Source organism: Gadus chalcogrammus, chromosome 14 (genome assembly GCF_026213295.1).
Source record: "Gadus chalcogrammus isolate NIFS_2021 chromosome 14, NIFS_Gcha_1.0, whole genome shotgun sequence".
Taxonomy (NCBI): domain Eukaryota; kingdom Metazoa; phylum Chordata; class Actinopteri; order Gadiformes; family Gadidae; genus Gadus; species Gadus chalcogrammus.
Genome location: NC_079425.1, coordinates 19,675,239 through 19,698,514, shown reverse-complemented (window position 1 = coordinate 19,698,514; position 23,276 = coordinate 19,675,239). Strand labels below are relative to the sequence as shown.

Below are 23,276 nucleotides of genomic sequence, written 5' to 3'. Positions count from 1 at the left end.
AACAAGTGCTGAAATGGCACGAAGGGGCTGCTGCTTTGTTCCATGTGTTTTGGGGCTACTCCTGAATTCTCTGATCGGTGAGTGGCATTTAACGGTGCACCCGTCCGTGCATCATAATAAGACTGCAAGGTAGCACCTTGTGCATGTATGTCGTATTATACTTGGGTGTGTGTAAATGCCTTACTATCCTGGGCCGCACTTCTCATGGCGACGCCAGCGTTCCGCGGAACCGTGAACTTGGCCGTACGGCCGATGGCCGTGAGCTTTTATTTTGGAGTCAATTCCTCCCTTTCGGCTGTTTCGAGTTGAGTTGCCCAGAGCGCAGGATCAATACGTGGGTGTTTCATCTTAAATGGGATGAAATTAAGAGAGAAAAAATACCTAAACAAAAACATAGCACATGCATGAAATCGTCCGTGGTAAACGCTCCGTGTAACGATAGAGTGTACAGTGTTTCACATGGTTACCTCTCCACATGGAAATAGGCTTTGCTTGGTGTTTTCACAACAGTAGCAGTTGCGCTGCTCAAGGTGCTATTGATGAGCATCGTTTGTGTTGATTTTGCAGCTTGTTTTGTCTCTCAAGATGCATTCAAACATGCAACACAAAGTAATTAACTGCTTTCAAAGTTATCGCCACGCTTGATTCGAAAAGTCGGAACCAAATACTACGGGGACTGCATGTAGATATGTTTTATGTTGTAATAACAAACTTCTGGTGCAATAACGTGTATTTTCCCCTTCACAGTACTAATTTTCAAAGGGGGTTGTCTTTATAACGGTCCTCACCTTTAAACTTCAATTTCCAAACGATTTACCAGTAGGCCTAATTAACATAACTAATTAATACTTACTACATCTCTTTGGAAGTCCAAGACCCTTAAAGAGGTGCATACTTCCTTAATACCCTTATTTGGACCGCCACAACCATAAACCCGCTCTACCTAAATCCAAACCACCTTACAAATAGTAGCCTAACCTGCGATTCTCTCCTGGCAATTACTGGTATTCATTGTTCCCCATTAAAGGATGGATGTGCAGTCAACTTTTTTTGTCGTGGCAACTTGGATTTTTTATATGTTTGTAAATAGTCACACATACATCCAGTCGAAAGCGTTTTATCTGCGGACTCTTTATTGATGGCCCAGCTCTCTCTCGCTCTGGTCGCTGCACCACCCGCTGGATGTAAAATGGCAATGGTTATTGTTCCGTGAATAGATGGGGGGAAAAGGCCAGGTTATCCCTACTGGCAGAAATATTTGTGCGGATTAAATGTCAAGGCTTTCAGTCCTGTCCTTTTCAACCCTTTTGCCCACCTTTTATCGCTAAAACGTGAGGGCTTTCTCGCTTTTTTTCCCTCCCTCCCTGCGGTCGTGATTGGAAAGAGCGTCTGGAATTGAGTACGTGCACAGCAGAGAGACCACACGTGGACCCCGATCTCAGTCACATTTAACCGATATGTCCACATTCATTATATTCTATATTAAGACCCCCCCACATCCCCCCAGAACTGAAAAAACTGATATGTGATTCCACTGAAATATGTAGGCGTATAAACAATAAAATAAGATTTGTCAACTTTTACAATTGACGTATTTAATCAATTATAATTAGATTAAAACATCAAAACACTTAAAAAATATATATTATAATACTTGGATTATTGGTTGTCGTAGCCTACTCTACAATCTTCGAGCCAAATGTTAATATGAGCATGAAATAATACTAGTGCCTTGTTTATGGACCCGTGGTTGGTTATGGTTTACTGTTTTCTCCAGCAGTGTGGACAGTTAATCTTAAAAGTTTGCATTTTGTTCTCATTTTGCATCTGCTCACTACAGATGGATATGGATGGATAAGTCAGATGATGTGTATGGATGTATAGATGATGGATGGTTGCATCGATGATAGATGGATGATGGATTTATAGATGCATTGGTGAGAGTGGATACAGATGGAGGGAGGGAGTGATGGTATAGATAGATAGACAGATCGATGAACCATCCCGGACTCATTGTTACATGTATAAACCAACCAAGAGAATTTCAATATACTCGCTGCAAAGCTTGAAATGGCCTACGCTTGTTATTCTTCCAAATCTAGAAAGAAAAGCTTTGCAGGGTAATGTTTAGTAAAGGTGAAGATGTTAACAGTTGGCAGGAGTCTTTATTTTCTCAGTAGATGTGTGTTTTCCTTCCCAGTGACTCCGGGAGGGAGAGGTTCAGGAGCCGCAGCAGCACTAAAGCTGTCGTTCTGTAGTCGTTCCACGGGGAACTTCCTGTGTGAAGTCTCTGTCGGCCACGCAGAGTTCCAGGTCGCCGTGGTTCAGGAGGGGGGGGGTTGTAGGTGTGAGGAGATGAGGCGGTGAGGGGCAGCGGGGTACAGATAAAGCCTCTGAGGAGGCTGAAAAACAGCAGCAGTGTGTGTGTTGAGGAAGTCCATGCGCTACATAAGTAAACATCGCTAGACACAAAATAACCAGTAGCGGCACCGGTGTGGTGTGTTCACACAGAGGGAGAGAGAGAGAGAGGGGCCCCTTTCCAACCCCCACACAAGTTAAAAGGGGGGGGAAAGGTATCCGAAACAGAGCCACAATAGAGAGAGAGAGAGAGAGAGAGAGAGAGAGAGAGAGAGAGAGAGAGAGAGAGAGAGAGAGAGAGAGAGAGAGAGAGAGAGAGAGAGAGAGAGAGAGAGAGAGAGAGAGAGAGAGAGAGAGAGAGAGAGAGAGAGAGAGAGAGAGGGAGAGAGAGAGAGACATTGGATTTCTTTAAGGAGCATGTCAGTGCATTCCTTCCCCTGCTACCTAAAGAGCAGGAGCAGGGGGAGGTGGGCTTGGGGGGGGGGGGGGCTCTGTTGGAATTTGAGAGATGACGCTGGCGGTTCTGTGTTCTGACCCCTGAGCCGTTCAGACCCCTTCCCTCCCTCCGCTGCGTGCCCTGAGGCAGAGGCTGGCAGAGTTCAGTCCATCAGCCCCTGAAACCCGATACCAGCCGGGCCCACTAAGCCCCTCTTTTATGGTTCTAAGTCAGGTCCGCGTGTTTACGTCCTTTATTTATTGTACCTCTCGTGCCCCCCTCTCGCTCTCTCTCTCTCTCTCTCTCTTGCTATCCTCTCCTCATCGTCTCCCTCTCTCTATCCGTACCTCTATAACTTTCCCTCGCTCTCTCTCTCTCTCTCTCTCTCTCTCTCTCTCTCTCTCTCCCTCGTTCTCTCTCTCTCTCTCTCTCTCTCTCTCTCTCTCTCTCTCTCTCTCTCTCTCTCTCTCTCTCTCTCTCTCTCTCCCTCGTTCTCTCTCTCTCTCTCTCTCTCTCTCTCTCTCTCTCTCTCTCTCTCTCTCTCTCTCTCTCTCTCTCTCTCTCTCTCTCTCTTTAACTCTCGCTCCCGCTGGCCTCAGAAGCCCGCCGTGCAGCCTTGAACCGAGACACCAATCCGCGCCGGTCAGGGACTCTGTGTGTGTGGGTGTGTGTGTGTGGGTGTGTGTGTGTGTGTGTGTGTAGACGCACACTCTGTTTCCAACCCCTCTTACCTGGTTCCAGCACAAAAGGAGAGGGAGCAGGACAGAAACAAACTTTTACGAGCATGGAGTTTAAAAGGGAAAGAGTGTATTTTCTTTTTTTTCCCGTTTGAAGCCCTTGGTCTATGAATCTCGGTTTCTGCAGAGCGGGCGGGGGGTGAGGGTCGGGGTGAGGGTCACAGGGTCCTGCTGGGAGAGCTGTGATGCTCTCCCCCATGGCGTTTACATGCCCACTCTTAAGAACAAGCAGGGGCAGGGGCTCTCAGCCAGAACCACGTACAGTGAAGCCCGATGCACACAGCACAGAGACAGAAACAATGTGTTTTAAGATCCGTGGCCAAAACAGAATTGGCTCCTATTTGAGGAGACGGGGAAAAAGTTGTTAATGCTACATTACATACTAGGCTTTGCCCCATTAAAACGATATTCTAACATTTATTTGTTGTGTCATCGTTCAAATATGAGGCGAAATTCATGCTCCCTACGCTTTGGGTTTACTAGCGCAAAGAGTAAGCCCAAAGCATTCACCCCCCCCCCCCCCCACCACACTCGGCTCAAATGTCGCTCGGCCACTGGGCGAGTGGATTCTCTGCTGGTGATGCTACTGTTGACAGACAGGAAAGACAGAGTGCTGTCCAGAACGCGTTCTCCTTCCCTCTAAAAAGCCTTGACGTGCAAAACGTGCTCCACTGATGTTTCACTAGGTTCCACTTGACACAGGAAATGTCATTGAAAAAAGGGTCCTTTCTTCCCTTCAATTGTTTGTGTGTGTGTACGTGTGTGTGTGTGTGTGTGTGTGTGTGTGTGTGTGTGTGTGTGTGTGTGTGTGTGTGTGTGTGTGTGTGTGTGTGTGTGTGTGTGTGTGTGTGTGTGTGTGTGTGTGTGTGTGTGTGTGATAGCTGACCGTAGATCATGACAGCACATATCTGCCACCAAGGAGATCCAGTATTGTCGTCCAGAAGAAGAAGGGCCCAATAACCCTGCTCTTCCTGTAGCCTATCTGAGGACACAAATCATAGTGGTATAGTGCCGTAATGACCGGTGAACCACTGGTGAACGACTGGTGGATGACTGGTGGATGAATGGGGCGTATGAGTGGTGCACTGGGGGGCTATCAGTGCTGGCTGTCAGGCTGGATTGACTGGGGGAGCGGTGTGGTGGTGGGGGCCCCGCTGTGACGCGGGGCCCCCACCACCACACCGCTCCCGGTGATGATGTGGGGCCCTGGAGCAAACCGTTTTACCACATTCTTTTCATAAGGAGCTGTGTTTGACCGCTCACAGCCAATGTAGGGCCTAACGCAACATCTGGCCCCACACCGGGGGGTACCCCTTCCATCTGGGGCTCCTGTGACACATGATTGGACTCTGAGTTCTGAGTTCCCCCCGCTGACTATTTGCGTATGTGTGTGTGTCTGTTTGTGTGTGAGATTGGATGGTGATTTCGGGCAGTGCATGGTTCTGAATGCTCTCTGGGGCAAGAGCTGAGGAATCTGGGAGCCAAGCACGGAGACAGATGTGGGTCCTTTTTCATGTGATGTGAGTGAGTGTGTGATCCTCTTGGCTGATGACGCCGGGCTAATTGTCCCTAATGACATGCTGAATGTCCCAGCACTGGCTGTCGATGTAGGACAGGTTTTTCCTGAGAATACTGTGAATAATCCGTGTAATCCTATTAATAGTGACGGTCCTAATAATCCCAGTTACCATAATAATCCTAATCATCCTAATTATCCTAAACCTCAAACATCTTCATTCACGTAGAACCGTTCAACATTTACGCGCCAACGTGCCTCACACACCCAATCAATGAGGGTTCAAATCTGCTCAAAGTCCTTTAAACCGAGGGCAAGCATCAGAGTTTGAACCCAGATCCTTTTAACACAATCAGAGTCACACAATCCACAAAGAGGTCTGGGGACCCTGTGCCTGTGCGTGTGGTTTAACCCGCGTGTATCTGTGTGTTTGTGTGTGTGTGTGTGTGTGTGTGTGTGTGTGTGTGTGTGTGTGTGTGTGTGTGTGTGTGTGTGTGTGTGTGTGTGTGTGTGTGTGTGTGTGTGTGTGTGTGTGTGTGTGTTACTCCCGGCCACAGGCGTGAGGTGCGACGGCGAGCTTCTCTTCACGCTGGAGCCCAGCGACATCGTCGCGGTGCAGGAGCAGCCCCTGATGCTGCACTGTCAGGTGGACGGCATCCCACCAATCACCACGCACTGGAGGCGGAGCGGGCTGCGGCTGGCCGGGGACACGCATCACACCGCCTTCGCCAACGGCTCCCTGCTGATTGGCCACTTCCAGAAGGCCAAGCCCGGCGGCGCCTCCGACGAGGGCGAATACGAGTGCATGGCCCAGAATCCCTTTGGGCTCGTGGTGAGCCGCAAGGCCCGCGTCCTGGCAGCCAGTGAGTCCCCCTCCCCCTACTACTGTTTACCACCGTGTGTGTTTGATTGTCTGTGTGTGTGTGTGTGTGTGTGTGTGTGTGTGTGTGTGTGTGTGTGTGTGTGTGTGTGTGTGTGTGTGTGTGTGTGTGTGTGTGTGTGTGTGTGTGTGTGTGTGTGTCTGTGTCTGTGTTTGTGTGCGTCAATGCGTGCATGCGTGCATAGGGGTGTGTGTGTGTGTGTTTGTGTGTGTGTGTGTGTGTGTGTGTGTGTGTGTGTGTGTGTGTGTGTGTGTGTGTGTGTGTGTGTGTGTGTGGTATTGTGCTGATTTGTGTCGTTTCCTATGCATTTCTGAGTTTGCTCAAGGGGCCCTGGAAGCAGTGTTCTTAGTGTGTTAGGCTGCTAGCCCGGTAACCAGACAGAACTGTGAGCTCATCATATGTGTCTGGAACCACCAGATCTATCATCCATGTGCTGTTGTTGTGATCCAGAACCGCTTCCATTCGGTCTCTGGATGGACGGGACTATTGATCAATCCTGTTTTGTGGATTTTAAGTTAACGTGATTAACTATCATGCTTTGTTTCACCCAACAGAGGTGGGCGTTGTGATTTATTTAGTGTGAAATGTTTTCTAGTATGGAAAGTATATGTTCCATTGTCTAAGTACGATGGGCAAGAGGTTGGATCTGCATCTTGGTTTCCAGCTATATTATTGTGGGCAGTGCGTCTGCATTCTCTGGGAGGGCAGATATGTATATTGTCTGGCTTTGCTTTTTAAGTCACTACATGGTCAAGGATATTCATACTCCTGCATTAGTTACAGTGATCGGGTTACCTATAAATCACTGTGCTCTCTGCCGAAGGCAAAGAAACATACCGATGCGCATCTCTTTCTGTCTCTCTCTGTCTCTGTCTCTGTCTCTGTCTCTGTCTGTCTCTGTCTGTCTCTGTCTCTGTCTCTCTCTCTCTCTCTGTCTCTCTCTCTCTCTCTCTCTCTCTCTCTCTCTCTCTCTCTCTCTCTCTCTCTCTCTCTCTCTCTCTCTCTCTCTCTCTCTCTCTCTCTCTCTCTCTCTCTCTCTCTCTCTCTCTCTCTCACTTTCTCTCTCTCCCTCTCTTCCCCCAACCTCTCTTTGTTTATCCCTTTCACAAACACGGACCTAACCTTTAGCTTAAATGACCACTGACACAAACATGCCAAATCCGACATTCTCTGGTTGCTACGCTGAAAGGTTGCTGCAGAGGTGTTAGCGGGCCAGCTCGTGGGCTACTCTCACCACCGTCTCTGTGGACAGTCATTGTTTAGGTGACGCAGAGCTAGACAAAAGCTGGCGGCAGCCTGTTGATTCCTGGCTAGTGTGTGGACGGCGTGCCGCTGGGCTCCCATCAGGCTTTGCCGCTCGGAGGGATGGCGAGGTGAGCTGGTGTCTCGGTCCAGCCAAATAAGTCCGGTCCGCCTCTAACCTTTCTTCTAAAGGTCAGGTATATGCAAGTTTCGGTAGCTGCAGTCAGAGCATATTTGAGAAGACGATGCTGCTACAAATCGTGAATAGCATAATTATTATTTTATAAATCAAATACTATACAATAATAATATACTACTTTGCACATTATATATACATAAATACTTGGTAATGGTACATAATACAACATACATTTTGAAACATACATGCAGGAACATCTGAGTTAATTATCCCAACCCTAGGCTAGACGTTCTCTATTCACCCTTTATTCTTTTTCATTGATGTCAGAATCACAATGAGTAAAGACATGCTGAATGATTACCAGAGGTCACTGCCCCCACCTCTCACCTTCGACCCTGTGCGTCGGTGGAGCGTCTCTGACTGAGAGGCAATCTCATCTTTCATTTCTTACTTCAGCGAGAGACAAAAATGCATACCTTCTACTAGACTGGGACTATATCTCGATGTTCCTATATTGTCAGATTCTGTTATAGCACGTTACGTGTATAGATATCTAAACGTCTATTAGCTGTATAAGTCAATTGAATAACCTCAGTAGGATTATTGAAGACAGGGATTTGATTTCAAGATGAGGTTCACTAATACGGTGATGATGTGGGGCCCTGGAGCAAACCGTTTTACCACATTATTTTCATAAGGAGCTGTGTTTGACTTTCTTTAACCACATTTCGAGCAGATTCAACATTAAATATTTTACTCCAGCACTGTAAATGTAATTTTGACAGCGCTCTACCCTCAAGTCTCTCCACCTCCCCTCCCCATATGATTTGTATTCAACACCTGTGCGCTTCTATATAACACCTCTTTTAATGGTTCTTGTGATGTTCATATTAAGCCCATTTTCGACCGGTTTTACGGTGATCATATTTTACACCTCCATCATTAATAGAATGGTATTTTTTTTCTCGACATTGACGTTTTTATGGGCCCACTGTGTTCATTCTCCACCAGCTCTCCCGGTAGGTGATGAGATTTCCCCGTGTGAGATGTTATGCAACATCCCTTCTGTTGGAAAGGCTTCTGTTTAAGCTGTATTTAGATGCGACTTGAAACCCGCGTTGGAAGTCAAGGCTCTGAAGAAAATGGAGTGAATAGCCAAAAGTACTTCTTTTATCATTTAGCATTTCCACTTCCATTAGAGCATTCTCCTAGTGCTATTCGTCAGGCAGGGGATACGTCAGGATTAAATTATAGCGTGAATAGCAGGAGTTCTTTGAGGACAACCTTGCCCAACCCCCCCCCCCACACACACACACACACACATCCCATTATTATCAATATCATCAATGGTTGGAATGTGAGGCATGCCCGCTCTGGCTTAGCCCAGCGCTTTGGCAGACATTGCCGAAGTGAGGGGAAAAGTCCATCTGCGTTTCATGTGGTCTTTAGAGGACTTTAATCAGTGGAATCACAGGCCCTGTGGACCACACAGCTTCTGATGTTCCTCCGCCCCCTCCCTCCCCAGAACCATCACACATCGCTAGGCTCCCCCGTTGCATTACATGACACAAAAATCCATATTTCTGAGCACGCTTGATTTTTAATTTAGTCCTTCCTGCCCTTGCATGCTCTATTAAAAGGCTCATGTAGCACCGAGGTTAACTGGCCTCTGATGTTCAGCTTGTTCGGAAACAACCCCCCCCCCCCCCCCCCCCCAACAACCAGAGCCCTACCAACGGAACCTACAACCAAACCAAAACCCCGGCCTGACCGACTACAACCCTACGCCATCAAACCAAAGCCCCCCCCTCCCCAAGCAACATAAGCCCCACCTCCACCAACAGAAGCCCCGCCTTTCACCCCTAGCCCCTCCCCCTCTGACCACCAGATTCCTCAACAAAGGCCTCATCTGCCACAGCTCTTATCTCCGTGGTCCCCGGGGACGGGGCTCTCTCACCGTCAGCCCCCCGTTAGACACTGGTGTGATGGGCTCCACCATCCGAGGCGGCAGGGGGTCTCCTCGGCCGGCCTTTCATCCTCTGTGGGCCCGCCAACGGCGGGCCGGTGGCCATCCACCCCACCACGGCGCCCGCCATTCTTCCCCTCCCTTTAAGCGGGACAGAATGGGTCTGTTGCCCAGTTGCCCGGCCTAATGAAGATCAAAGACTGTTATTTGTTGTCGCTCTCCATTCACGGTGTGTTTGTGCGCCGGGGGCCGGCGCTCCTTTGGTGTGTGTGTGTGTGTGTGTGTGTGTGTGTGTGTGTGTGTTCAGCGGAGCCGCGGCGTTGAGGCCTTCCCACAGGGATGTGGCTAGTGGCACTGGGGTGCACTGAGTGGGGTGATTACTGCAGGACCCTCTATAGCCCCCCCGCTGGATAAACCCCTGCCATCTCTCCCTGTACGCCGATTCCTGCCATAAATTTCACTTCTTATTTGCTTGACAACCGTTTTTGTTGAGTCGCTGTTGGGGGTGGCTGTAAAACGGGCACCCTGTCGTCCCTCTAAATTGGCCCAGGGTCCAGGAAACACTTCTTCTCCCTCTCTCTCTCTCTCTCTCTCTCTCTCTCTCTCTCTCTCTCTCTCTCTCTCTCTCTCTCTCTCTCTCTCTCTCTCTCTCTCACTCTCTCCGTCTCTCTCTCTCTCTCTCTCTCTAAATGTTATCTCTTCGTTGCTCACTCTGTCTCTCCCTCCCTGTAGGTTTCTCCTGCTCTCTGTACATCACTTGTTTTGAAATATAATTCTTTATCTCGCTCTCGCTCTCTCCCTGTTTCAATCCATCTCTCTCGATCTCGATTTCCTGCTCCTCTTTGAGCCTCTTATTAACTTAGAACCAGGAAGCTTTTCCTCAGCGGAATGAATGACAGGCCTGCTACAGAGGGACCCAACCCGGGCCCTCCACCACCCCCCACAACCCCTCCTCTCCCTCAGCGCCCCGTTACCAGGCAACGTACAACAAAAGCCCTCCTGTCACAAAATAGCTTTTGGGATCAATCGGAATGACTTGCTTTTGTCTGTTTCTCTGGCATTAATTGGAAAGAGTTTAAGCTTTGTTAAGAAATAATTTATTTTTTTCCCCGTCCCATTCAGTGTGGGGCGACTGTAGTTGACCTGTGAATCCAATAGAGAGGATTTGGATGCAGGGCCTGAAGGGTCTAGCTGAGTCAAAGAAGGGCTAGACCAAACAGAAAGTACAGTATGAATAAACCACTCCAATTACATGAATACAAACATATGCAATATATAAACCACAATGGGAAAATACGTGAACATTCAACAACATGATATAACTAAACATCCAGCATAAAAACACGGGCATTCGACAAAACCTGTAAACACAAACCACAGCTCCAAAACGATCTAAAATACATCTTAACACATCATCAGCCCCCCCCCCCACTCCACACACAGATAAACAATATACACATATGTACTATGCATGAACTAACACATATCATTTAGATGAATCACACCATATAAAACATGATAAACCAATTCACATACAGGAATATAGTACATAATGCATGAACATATTGAGGAAGGTAGGAACATTACCGGGAACCTATGAACATAAGCTTGAACGTATGGACGTATTGGTGAACGTATGGACATAATGGTGAAAGTATTAACATAATGGTGAACGGATGAACATAAGCTTGAACGTATGAACATAATGGTGAACGTATGAACATAATGGTGAACGTATGAACGTAATGGTGAACGTTTGAACGTAATGGTGAACGTTTGAACGTAATGGTGAACGTATTGACATAATGGTGAACGTATGGACATAATGGTGAACGTATGAACATAATGGTGAACGTATGAACATAATGGGGAAAGTATGAACATAATGGTGAACGTATGAACATAATGGTGAAGGTATGAACATAATGGTGAAGGTATGAACATAATGGTGAAGGAATGAACCTATTGGTGAACATATTGGTGAAGCTATGGCCGGAGATGAGTACATGACTACATTGGAAGCGATGATAAAAATGCTACGCTAAAGGATTTAAGCACTAACATGCTTTCAAACCACGGTTTGTACTGGTGATTTATAAGGGGCCGAACCTGTGTGTGTGTGTGTGTGTGTGTGTGTGTGTGTGTGTGTGTGTGTGTGTGTGTGTGTGTGTGTGTGTGTGTGTGTGTGTGTGTGTGTGTGTGTGTGTGTGTGTGTGTGTGTGTGTGTGTGTGTGTGTGTGTGTGTGTGTGTGGCCCCTCCTGACTGGGTGAATGCAGAAGCACCATCATGACATTTCTGCTCTGCTCCCTTTGTCTGTGTGCCAAACCCATCCCAGGCCATGAAGCCCAACCCACAGAGTTAAGCCCCACCCACTGAGTTAAGCCCCACCCACCGAGTTAAGCCCCACCCAATTGGCAGTTAACCACGCCCCCCCCCCTCTCTCTCTCCCTCTCGTCCCCCTGGCCATCCCACTATCTATCATTTAGATTAATTATGTCAAAGAATCAACTTGAATGGATTCATTCTTAATTTCAGAATTTGACTTTGTGTTAAATTACATTGAATAACTTTACATTTTTCAGACTTTATTTATTTCCTACTTGTTTGCAATTAACTATGAATTTAGATTTGAATATGAATGGGGAGGCCTTTGATGTCTTAGGTACAGCAGATCTGATTGGTTTATTGCTCTCGACTCACAGGCTTTGAGCTCCTATTGGCTGATCAGGCATGCCTGCAGTAGAATATGTTGCTGCAGTGCATTGTTGTTTACGGATGATCGTTATCTTGACAGTCAAAATATTGAGTTGAGGATTGTATTATCTTTTATTATACATTTAATTATTACTATATTAGAAATAGTAAAATGTTGATACAGAGTATCGTGAATTAGGTTATGTTAGTAGGTTATATTCTCTCTCTCTCTCTCTCTCTCTCTCTCTCTCTCTCTCTCTCTCTCTCTCTCTCTCTCTCTCTCTCTCTCTCTCTCTCTCTCTCTCTCTGTATAAAGGGCCCACATTTTAACAGGGCTGCAATTGTATTTGTGAGAAGTTTTAAATGATACTCCAGCTCAGTTTTATTTGCTGAATACGATTAAACTGAATAAATGCTTTTGAAAGCCTTGAGCTTAACCTTTGTTCTTTTAACCCGCCATCTTTGATGCCATCACCTGTTTTTATTGCAAATACCAGGAAAGGTCTTACGTATAAGCCCTTCACAGTCTCTCTATGTCACTATGTCTCTCTCTCCGTTTCTCTTTTGTTTTTTCCTCAGTCTCCGTGTCTCTGTCTCTCTTACTCTCTCTCTCCTGGTCTCTCTCTCTCCCTCTGTCTTTCTCTATCATCTCAAAATGTCAGCCACAAGCAGCTCATACAGCAGGAGCACTGCAGAAGATGTGCAGAGCTACCACACTTAGCCCCCCAGGCTTAACGAATGTCATGTCACGGGTGCATCAAGTGCGATGTGCTACACAACACATAGCAGTAGTAGCACTGTATGCGCTAACGTGCGCCGCTGGACGTATCTCCCTTCTTCCTGTGAGCTATCAGCCCGTGTACACATCTGCACAGCGGGAAGAGTTTGACCATGATCATACTCAAATTGCCGTTCCTCCAGGCGAACGGATCCTAGGTTTTTCATCTTAGTCCAATCCGGCTCGGTAATGGACTGAGACCAGTGCTTCCAGCTCCGTAGCTGGGTGGGGATATCCACCTTCTTCCTGTAAGCTATCAGCCCGTGTACACATCTGCACAGCGGCATGAGTTTGACCATGATCATACTCAAATTGCCGTTCCTCCAGGCGAACAGATCCTAGGTTTTTCATCTTAGTCCAATCCGGCTCGGTAATGGAATGAGACCAGTGCTTCGAGCTCCATAGCTGGGTGGGGATATCCACCTCCTGGTAGCTTGCCACTGCTGAACGATTTAAACTAATGAAGAAAAGTGACCATCACAGCCACCATCACAGTGAACATAATGACATCACAGTGATCTGTGACAGCGTTTGTGATGTCAGGGCTATGCGTGACATTGTTTGTGATGTCGAAGTGATACGTGACGCCCTTTGTAACATCACAGTGACCTGTGATCACGCAGTTGGTGATGTGAAACAAAAAGAGAGTGTAAACACATTTTCCCAATGTACAAAATGCTACGAGTGAGTAGATGATTGAAGGTTGTCATCGCGTGTGTGGATTGAGTCGCTCTCTGGATATCTTCAGAACAGCCCAGCGTTTCTCAAAGTCGCAAATCAAAAGGGGGCCTTAAATTCCTTGTGCTGCTTTTAAGGCTCATCTGGGAAATTCCTCAATAATAGAGGTCAAGGGTCGAAGGAGAAAGGACAGAGACCGCCAGACCATCAAACACTGCTCTGCCTCCATAACAGTTAGCATGTGCGTTTTCTTACTATAGATCCACTTTAGCGTGTGGGTTTTATATGCTATGGATCTTTTTAAGCATAGTGTGTTTTAAGATATAGATTCACATTGGCATAGTTCCTCGATGGCTATAGATCCATGTAAGCATGTGGTCACATCACAGTCACCGTGGTCACATTATGTTTGCTCTAAAGCTTGCACTTACTAACAGCTGGAACTAATTAGCAGGATGGGCTTAAACTCCTAGAAGTCTGCTTCTACAACAAACAGGTAGTAGTTTATTTTATCTTGTTTTTTCTATAATAATATCAACCATATATTCAAGAATCTATTTAAATATGCTTCTGCTCTTTTCTCTCACTCCCTCTCTTTACTTCTCTCTCACTCGTTGCCTCGCTCTGTCTGTCTCTTTGTCACACGCACACGCACACGCACACGCACACGCACACGCACACGCACACACACACACACACACACACACACACACACACACACACACACACACACACACACACACACACATACAGTCCAGACTGGCTATAGGAAGTGTTCTGCTGCTAAACCATAAGCTAAGAAGTTAGAGACAAAGGACTCCAGCACCATACAAACCCCTTACACTGTGTGTGTGTGTGTGTGTGTGTGTGTGTGTGTGTGTGTGTGTGTGTGTGTGTGTGTGTGTGTGTGTGTGTGTGTGTGTGTGTGTGTGTGTGTGTGTGTGTGCATAGCTGGCTAAAGCGGAGGCCCCCTTTTGTCATGGCTGCCTCTGTGTGGGTCCAGTCCCCCCCCCCCCCCCCCTTTCCCAACCCTCTTTCTGCATTGACTTAGAAATAAGGCTGGGTCAAAGGTCAGGGGGGAGAGGGGACCGGGAGGGGGTGACCCCTGTGTGTGCACCAGGGCCGTGCTAGAATAGTGTACCCCCCCTTCCTCTCTTCCCCTTCCTCCTGCCTGCTCCCTCACCCTCCCCTCTCCCCTGTGGGCCAGTGGGGGTGACCTTGGCTTTGGCAGTGAAACAAGCAGGGGGCTGAGACCCCTGCGTCTCTCGTGGGATAGATCAATGTTGTTCCTAATGCACTTATGTAGAGACGTTTTCTGAGGTCCCCCCATTGGAACCACTGCAACAATGTCACAATGCAGATGTCACACGCACGCAAAGGCCATTGTTCATCTGTTATTACATTACCGGAGTATTTTCTTTTCTTTTCAACCGCAACAGCTGTTACTGCTGAGTAAAAAGGAAAGACGTCTTTTTTTTCTTCTTTATCATGACAGGGAAGTTCTGACATTAGCATATAAATTCATATATTTTATTACATTAGTTCTATTCAACTCTGGACGCAAACGTTTCCCGTTAATGCCCCTTGTGTTAATATGAGTTCAACAGAGCGTTGCGTCTCACGCTTTTAGAGAACGACTCGTTTCAACCGAGACGTCAAAGCACAACGTTGATGAAACGCTACCGATTTAAACATTACCTTGTTACATCGGCACAGATGATCATACTTTGTTCCCGACGTGTGATGTCAATGTGTGTTGGGGCTGGTTGAGGGCAAATCTCTCTCTGTGGTCTTGAGCTGGGCTGCAAAGGGATGAAATGTATTCCTCAGGAACTAATTAGAAGAGTTTGCTGCTTCCGCTGCTGTTGCCCGCTGCAAAGTATTCTGGGTAGGACGATTCCCTTCCTGACAACCTGTGTGAGATATCTCTTGGAGGAACAGTGCTCGTGAGATTTGAACAGGGTTGATTAAATTATCGCAAAGATGGGGTTGTTTCATGTATAATCACTTATTAGTTAGTTGGCTGTAGTTAAGAGGGTTTACGTTAGATTGGATTCAATTATCAGTAGGATGGGATTTTTTAATGCATACTGGTCATTTAAGGTTAAGAAAGAGGTGGAGATAGATTGGTAGTGAGAGAGAAATACAGTGATAGAGAGAGGTAGTGAAAGGTAGGCAGAGAGAGAGAATTATAGTGGTAGAGAGAGGTAGTGAAAGATATAGAGAGAGAGGGAGATACAGTGGTAGAGAGAGGTAGTGAAAGGTAGGCAGAGAGAGAGAAATACAGTGGTAGAGAGAGAGAGATACTGATAGATAGACAGAGAGAGAGAGAGAAATATAGGGGTACAGAGAGGTAGTGAAAGATATGGAGAGAGAAGGAAATACAGTGGTAGAGAGAGGTAGCGATAGATATGGAGAGTGAGGGAAACACACTGGTAGAGATAGGTAGTGATAGATAGGTAGAGGGGGTGCCAATAGCGATGTAAATTCAGACTGTGTCCAGGGGTAGAAAGGGGAGAGAGACGGAGGGGGGAGAGGGAGAGCTAGGGTGGGAGTTGGCGACAGAGATAAGTCTGGTGAGAGTTGTAGCGAGAGAGGTGGGGTGAGATTTGGAGAGAGAGCAAGATGAAGAGAGAGCATGTGTTTGTGGCCTCTCTCTAGAGACTGGACCTGGAGCCAGGAAGGAACATTCCATTCCTATGTGGCGCCATGGCCTTTGACCTCTTAGCTTTTTTCCAAGGGCAGCTTTCAAAACGGTGCCCCCCTTCACACACATGCACACACACGCAGACGCACACACACTCACACACAAGCACACATGCGCACACACACACACACACACACACACACACACACACACACACACACACACACACACACACACACACACACACACACACACACACACACACACACACACACACACACACACACACACACACATACATACGACACACACACACAAATGTATCTATCCCCATACACACTCCCACGCACTCACTCACACACACACACACACACGCATACTCAAAATACACATACATGCATACAAATGATTATGTATATGCACAAATAGATTTACAAACAGTCTTCCTAATCTAAGAATATTCTTTATCCAAATGACGTATTCATGTACACATAAATACACTCCCACCCACTTCTCCAGTGACATTCCGGTATCTCTCCTTTAAACCCTATCTGTACTGTTGTATCTCTCCTTAAACTAACTAGACTTTCTCCAGTGTCAAGCACCAGGGGTCTGGTGCGTTTTAGCTCTCTCGGTTAGGCTCCGTTTCAAAAGCACTTGAGTGTGGACACAGAAAACAGCAAGGACGGATCCCACCTATTGTTTGACGTACAGTACAGTGTAACTTGCGGCGAACGATTACCCCCGCGCCTCAATAGATGGGCTTTAAGTGGTGCCAGCGTTCAGTGGCTCCCTGATAGCACCACAAGTGCGCCTCCGATTTGAGGGGAGTGTGTGTGTTTGTGTGTGCAGTGTTGCGAGCCTGTTTTCACGCCTGTCAGAGGCATTACTGTTCTTGCGGACTCAAACTGCCGAGGAGGAAAACCTTGAAATGAAGAATAGAACGCCACAGGGGCCCTGAGATCCCCGGACGTGGACAGCTAGGTCGCCTTTTAATCTCATCAAGACCTGTCGTTTCTTTCCATTCAACTCTGAGAGATTGACAGTCATGCGTGTATTGTCCACGCTGTTCTGACCGGTTTCCGGTTTCCGGTTCTTTTTTAGGAAGAAGGATCACTTCTGAAACCAGAGTTCTGAGGTTGCGATAAACTGACCTTCCAGTCAGAGGTTCCTGCTCATTCTGCTGTCAGGTTGATGATTTCATCGTACAAACTGCGGCGGCTACATAAACGTTGAGATTTATTTGGGCCGGCAAGTGGTGTTTCCCTATGACTTTAATAGCCAGCGTTAGGTTAGCATTAAAGCTATCTGACGTGTCAGTCAGCTTGGGTTTGTTTCACAATAAAAGTCCCTCCGTCCTTAGTAATGGAGACTAAAGGTACTAAACTGGGCCATGTTCGTCCCGGTCTCTCTGGACACAGGAAGTGTCCAGCTGACAAACATAAAAACAGATATTTATCTACCGCTGCCCGTCACACTCGTGTATCATATTTATGTACATGTCTGTATTTATAGATATGTTCCTCGTTTTAAACACACCCTCAGAGCAGACGGCCTTGTCCTTAGAGCAGCAGGCTTTTTCCTTATCAGGCTGAGTCCTTACAGTGGGCTTAATCCTTATGAGGCTTAGTCTTAGTCAGGCTTAGTCCATAAACTGGCCTTAGTCCTTATCATGCTTAGTCCTTACAGCAGGCTTAGTCACACACTGGGCTTAGTCCATATCAAGCGTAGTCCTTACAGCAGTCTTAGTCCTAATCAGGCTTAGTTCTTACAGCAGTTTTAGTCCTAATCCGGCTTAGTTCTTACAGTGGGCTTAGTCCTTCTCAGGCTTAGTCCTGAGAGCAGGCTTTGTCCTCAGGCTTAGTACTTCAGCAGGCTTAGTTTTTTTTACCAGGCGTATTCCTTATCAGGCTTTAAAGCAGGCTCAGTCCTTACATCAGCCTGCTTTGTCTTTGTGCTGAGCAAGCCGGAGCGAAACCATAATTATGTCCTGATGGCCCTTGCGCCGGCCGGATTCGTACCGCGATTTGTTGCGTGTCCACAAATTATTAAGGCAGGCGGTTTCATTGCCACATGGGGAACACACACAACACTGAGGACCCGTCCCTGCTTGGCCCGCGTTTCACCAGGGGGGGGGGGGGGGGGGGGGGGCAGGTGACGAGAGAGGGGGAGAGGAGAGGGAGACGACGGGGAGAGAGGGGAGAGGCGAGTGGTGAGTAGAGGAGAGGGCTTGGGATGAGGGGAGGAGAGAAGGGGGTCAGAGACGGGAGGGAGATGAGGAGAGAGAGGAGGGGGGCGGTAGAGGGAGGAGAGGGTTGAATGGAGGAGAGAGGGGCGGGGAGGAGTTTAGGAGAGAGTGAAGTAGAGGAGGAAACGGGGACGGGAGGCGAGGTGTTCGTGGAGGAGAGATGGGGGGAATGGAGGAGAGGGGGTGGTGTGAGAGGGTTGGGGGGCTAATAGCGGTGGTTGTAGCAGCCGTGATATGTGGCGGGGTGAAAGGGAGGCATAAATTCTAAAGCACTTGGCTGCAGTGGCTTGCCATACAACACACACACACAAACACACACACACACACACACACACACACACACACACACACACACACACACACACACACACACACACACACACACACACACACACACAGAACACACGCACACACACGCACACACACACACAGAACACACACACACACACACACAGAACACACACACACACACACACACACACACACACACACACACACACACAGAACACACACACACACACACACACACACACACAGAACACACACACACACACACACACACACACACGCACACACACACACACACACACACACACACACACACACACACACACACACACACACAGAACACACACACACACACACACACACACACACACAAACACACACACAGAACACACAGAACACACACACACACATAAGTGCAGTGGATTTATAAGAATGAGAATCAGGCTCTTCTGTTCGCTATCCAAGTGGGAAATAAGAAGATGGCGTCGGCCCCTGAGAGCCGACGGCCTCACAGGGGCCGACGGGAGAGATACGCCGCGTCACAGGCGCCCCCCATCTCTGGGATCAAATTACCATTTAGATGGCACAGAAGGACGAATTAATGCCCGCCGCATTGTTGTGCGTGGCCTTTCATACGCTGCTCGGACGGCTATCACCTTATCTTTTGTTAGGCATTACCATATTTAACCATGTTCCCCGACGCACCCCGATTCTGATTCTCACTGGAAACCTGTTAAGCGTTGTCAATTTGCGTGGCGCTTTGTGTGTGTGTGTGTGTGTGTGTGTGTGTGTGTGTGTGTGTGTGTGTGTGTGTGTGTGTGTGTGTGTGTGTGTGTGTGTGTGTGTGTGTGTGTGTGTGTGTGTGTTTCTGCACAGCGCGTGCTGCTGTTCAAAGTGCCTCAGTAGGAGACGGGAAGATGAAAGATGGTGGGCGAGAGAGGTAGAGCGGCGCAGGGGAGAGAGAGAGAGAGAGGCTGGCTTGTCTTATGATGGATTATTTTCCCAACCAGAGCCGACAGGTAAAACACAGCCGTCCTCTCTGAGCCTCCCCTCTGCCACATTACCAAGGAACAAGAAGACGCCATGACACACTGGCTCCACCCTCACCACCTCCTCTACCACCTCCAACGCCTCAAACATCTCCAACCACAATAATCTCCTTCTTGTCCACATATTAACATTTTCTTGATTAGGAATAACCCCTTGAGGTGAACCCATCTCGTCCTCAAGGGGGTCCTTAACAACATAAAGTACAATAACAACATATTAAGAACATATTTCTTAAATAAAAAAATAAAAAACACAAAAAAAACGCATGCACTTCTTCCACCGTCTTCACCACCTCCACCTCTTTCACCATCACCCCCATCAACCACCATCTGTAGCACCTCCACCTTCCACGTCCTCCAACCCCAGCTCTCCCACCAGACCCTCCGTCACCAGCTCCAGCCAACGCCACCTCCACCACAACCCCTTTCACCACCTCCTCAACCCCCTCCCTCCACCACCTCCTCCATCACCATCACCTCCTACTCTACCTCCACCTCCACCCTCACCTACTCCACCAACGCACCACCGCCACAACCCCTTTCACCACCACCTCAACCCCCTCCCTCCACCACCTCCTCCATCACCATCACCTCCTACTCTACCTCCACCTCCACCCTCACCTACTCCACCAACGCCACCACCGCCACAACCCCTTTCACCACCACCACAACCCCCTCCCTCCACCACCTCCTCCATCACCATCACCTCCTTCTCCTCCACCTCCACCATCACCTCCTCCACCACCAGCTCGGAGATTAATAGGCGAGAAGGGGTTTGATTTACAAGCGTCGGCAGATTCATTTAATCCTGTTTATTAATCCCTCCTTTTCTCACCCTTATGTCGGGATGAGCAGTAGTGGGCCCTTTCTCCCTGCGCTGCAGATAAAGGCGATGTTTTCTGGAGGCTTAACAGCTCTGTCTCACGGTCTGATACGAGCGAGAGGGCTGCAACGGAGACAGGTCCGGGCCCGGTGTAGTTTATGAGCATGGAGACACAACGTATGCCATGCTGAGAGGGGCTTTATAGACAAATATCCTACAGCCGGACAATCCGATTATTTGACGGTTATATGGGACAGCACATACATACGAACATATATATATATTTATACATGCAAACATTTATTTATGTACGTATGCACGCACGCACACGTACAGTTTATTTGTTGTTCATACAAACATGCAGATGTTCACACACACACAAATATACACACACACACACACACGCACGCACGCACGCACGCACACACACATTCACACACACGTAAACGCACATGCACAAATACACTCACTCACTCACTGACACGGGATTTCAATAGCCGATCCAATGTGATCACTGATACTGCTGTGGTCTTCAAAATAAATACAAACCTCATCTGCTGTTGGAGAGGGAGAGAAAAACCTTCATGTGTCCTTTCTGTCTTTATCTCCCTCTACCTCTCTGTGTGAAGTGTGTTTATGTGTGCGCGTTTCAGCATCTGTACTTCTGTGTGTTTGTATGCATGCATGTGTGTGTGTTTGTGTGTGTGTGTGTTGAGTATGTGTGTGAGAGAGCGTAGCCTGATCCGTGTCGCTGGATGTGATTAAAGTAGCGAGCTTTCTCCTGAATCTGTCAATCTGAGCAGATGAGCTGATATTTACATTATCCCCCCGGTCTTCATGCACCATTTAACTGAGTGTGAGCTCCGCCTCCACGCTTTCTCCGCCCAGCCTGCCTCCACCCTGTCCTCAGCCAATCTCGCCTCTACCCAGGCCTGTAGTCATTAGGTAGAAGTGATGAAGCATCTCTCCTCCTCCGCCCAACCTCCCTCTCTGCCTTGGCCCTCCCTCAGCTCTCTCTATCTCTATCTTCCACCCTCCCTCTCCCAACCTCCCTCTCTCAACCTCCACCCTCTCTACCTCCACCCTCCCTCTCTACCTCTACCCTCTCTACCTCCACCCTCCCTCTACCTCCACCCTCTCTACCTCCACCCTCCCTCTCTACCTCTACCCTCTCTCTACCGACCACCCTCCCTCTCTACCTCCACCCTCTCTCTACCTCCACCCTCTCTCTACCTCCACCCTCTCTACCTCCACCCTCTCTCTACCTCCATCCTCTCTCTACCTCCACCCTCTCTACCTCCACCCTCCCTCTCTATACCTCCACCCTCTCTCTACCTCCACCCTCCCTCTCTACCTCCACCCTCTCTCTACCTCCATCCTCTCTCTACCTCCACCCTCTCTACCTCCACCCTCCCTCTCTACCTCTACCCTCTCTCTACCTCCACCCTCTCTACCTCCACCCTCCCTCTCTACCTCTACCCTCTCTCTACCTCCACCCTCCCTCTCTACCTCCACCCCCTCCCTACCTCCGCCCGTCCAACCTGGGTGATGGTTTATGAGTCAGTACTCCATATTTCCTTCCTGTTTCTTGCCTCGGTTCGCCTCTACCACCTCTTCTCCTACCGCTGCTGCCATGCACCCCCTTACCTCCTGCTCCTCCTCCACCCATCCCCCTCCCAGGGGAGAAGCTCCTTTTGCCACACACATGTGATGGCACAGCGCTGCCCGGGATTGTGATTAATGGCCGCAATTCAGCCGGAGAAATCCCCTTGAGTGGCTGCCAGTTGGCCTCCTCCGCTAGCAACTCATTACTGCTGTCAGTTAGGGGGAGGGAGGGTCCTGACGGAGAGCGCTAGGGGGAGGGAGGGGCTTGACGGAGAGACCTTGTGTGTGTGTGTATTTGTGTGTCAGTGTATGTCTGTTTATAAATGTGAGTCCATGGGTGTGTGTTTGTGTCCGTACGTATTTTTGTCAATGTGTGTGCGTGTGTGTGTGTGTGTGTGTGTGTGTGTGTGTGTGTGTGTGTGTGTGTGTGTGTGTTGTGGTGTGTGTGTGTGTGTTGTGTGTGTGTGTGTGTGTGTGTGTGTGTGTGTGTGTGTGTGTGCGCGTGTATGGATTTATGTCAAGAGGCATGCATGTCAATGTTTGCGCAGGTGTTTGTACATGTCTGCACCCGCTCTGTTTGCGTGCGTGCGTGCGTGCATGTCAGTGTGTGCTACCATGCATGCTAAGTGAGTATGTGCTTGTGTGTGTGTGCGTGTGTGTGTGTGTGTGTGTGCGCTCTGGTCTGTGCGTGATGGTGACGGCGTGTCAGTATGGGCTCGTATCCAAGTTACATGGATCATTTCTGAGAAGGGAATGTTTGGTGCTCAGCCCTCTGAGCACCAAACCAGGCCGGAGCTTCTTCAACAGCTGACCTGGGGCCGGGCCGCCTCACTGTTTATGAGTGGTCCTCACTCTGCCCCGTCCCGCTGTGTTCACCTGCTAAGGTGGAGCAGATGGTCCTCTTAGACAGCCTCCCTCCTCTCCTCCTCTCCTCTGTCCTCCTCTCCTCTCCTCTGTCCTCCTCTCCTCTCCTCTCCTCTCTCCTCCTCTCCTCTCCTCTCCTCTCCTATGTCCTCCCCTCCTCTCCTCTGTCCTCCCCTCCTCTGTCCTCCCCTCCTCTGTCCTCCCCTCCTCTCCTCTGTCCTCCCCTCCTCTGTCCTCCCCTCCTCTCCTCTGTCCTCCTCTCCTCTGTCCTCCCTTCTTCTGTCCTCCCCTCCTCTGTCCTCCCCACCTCTGTCCTCCCCTCCTCT

General features: G+C 48.5%; 1 protein-coding gene across 1 annotated transcript in view; it reads left to right on the top strand.

Annotated features, from left to right (window-relative positions):
- The window catches only part of igdcc3 (immunoglobulin superfamily, DCC subclass, member 3), a 74,255-nt gene continuing 50,979 nt past the window's right edge, over nt 1–23,276 (top strand). The window contains exons 1-2 of the mRNA XM_056608119.1: nt 1–77; nt 5,605–5,910. Of these exons, the coding sequence (XP_056464094.1) occupies nt 14–77; nt 5,605–5,910 (370 nt within the window). The 5' untranslated portion in view covers nt 1–13. The remainder of the gene's footprint in view (nt 78–5,604; nt 5,911–23,276) is intronic.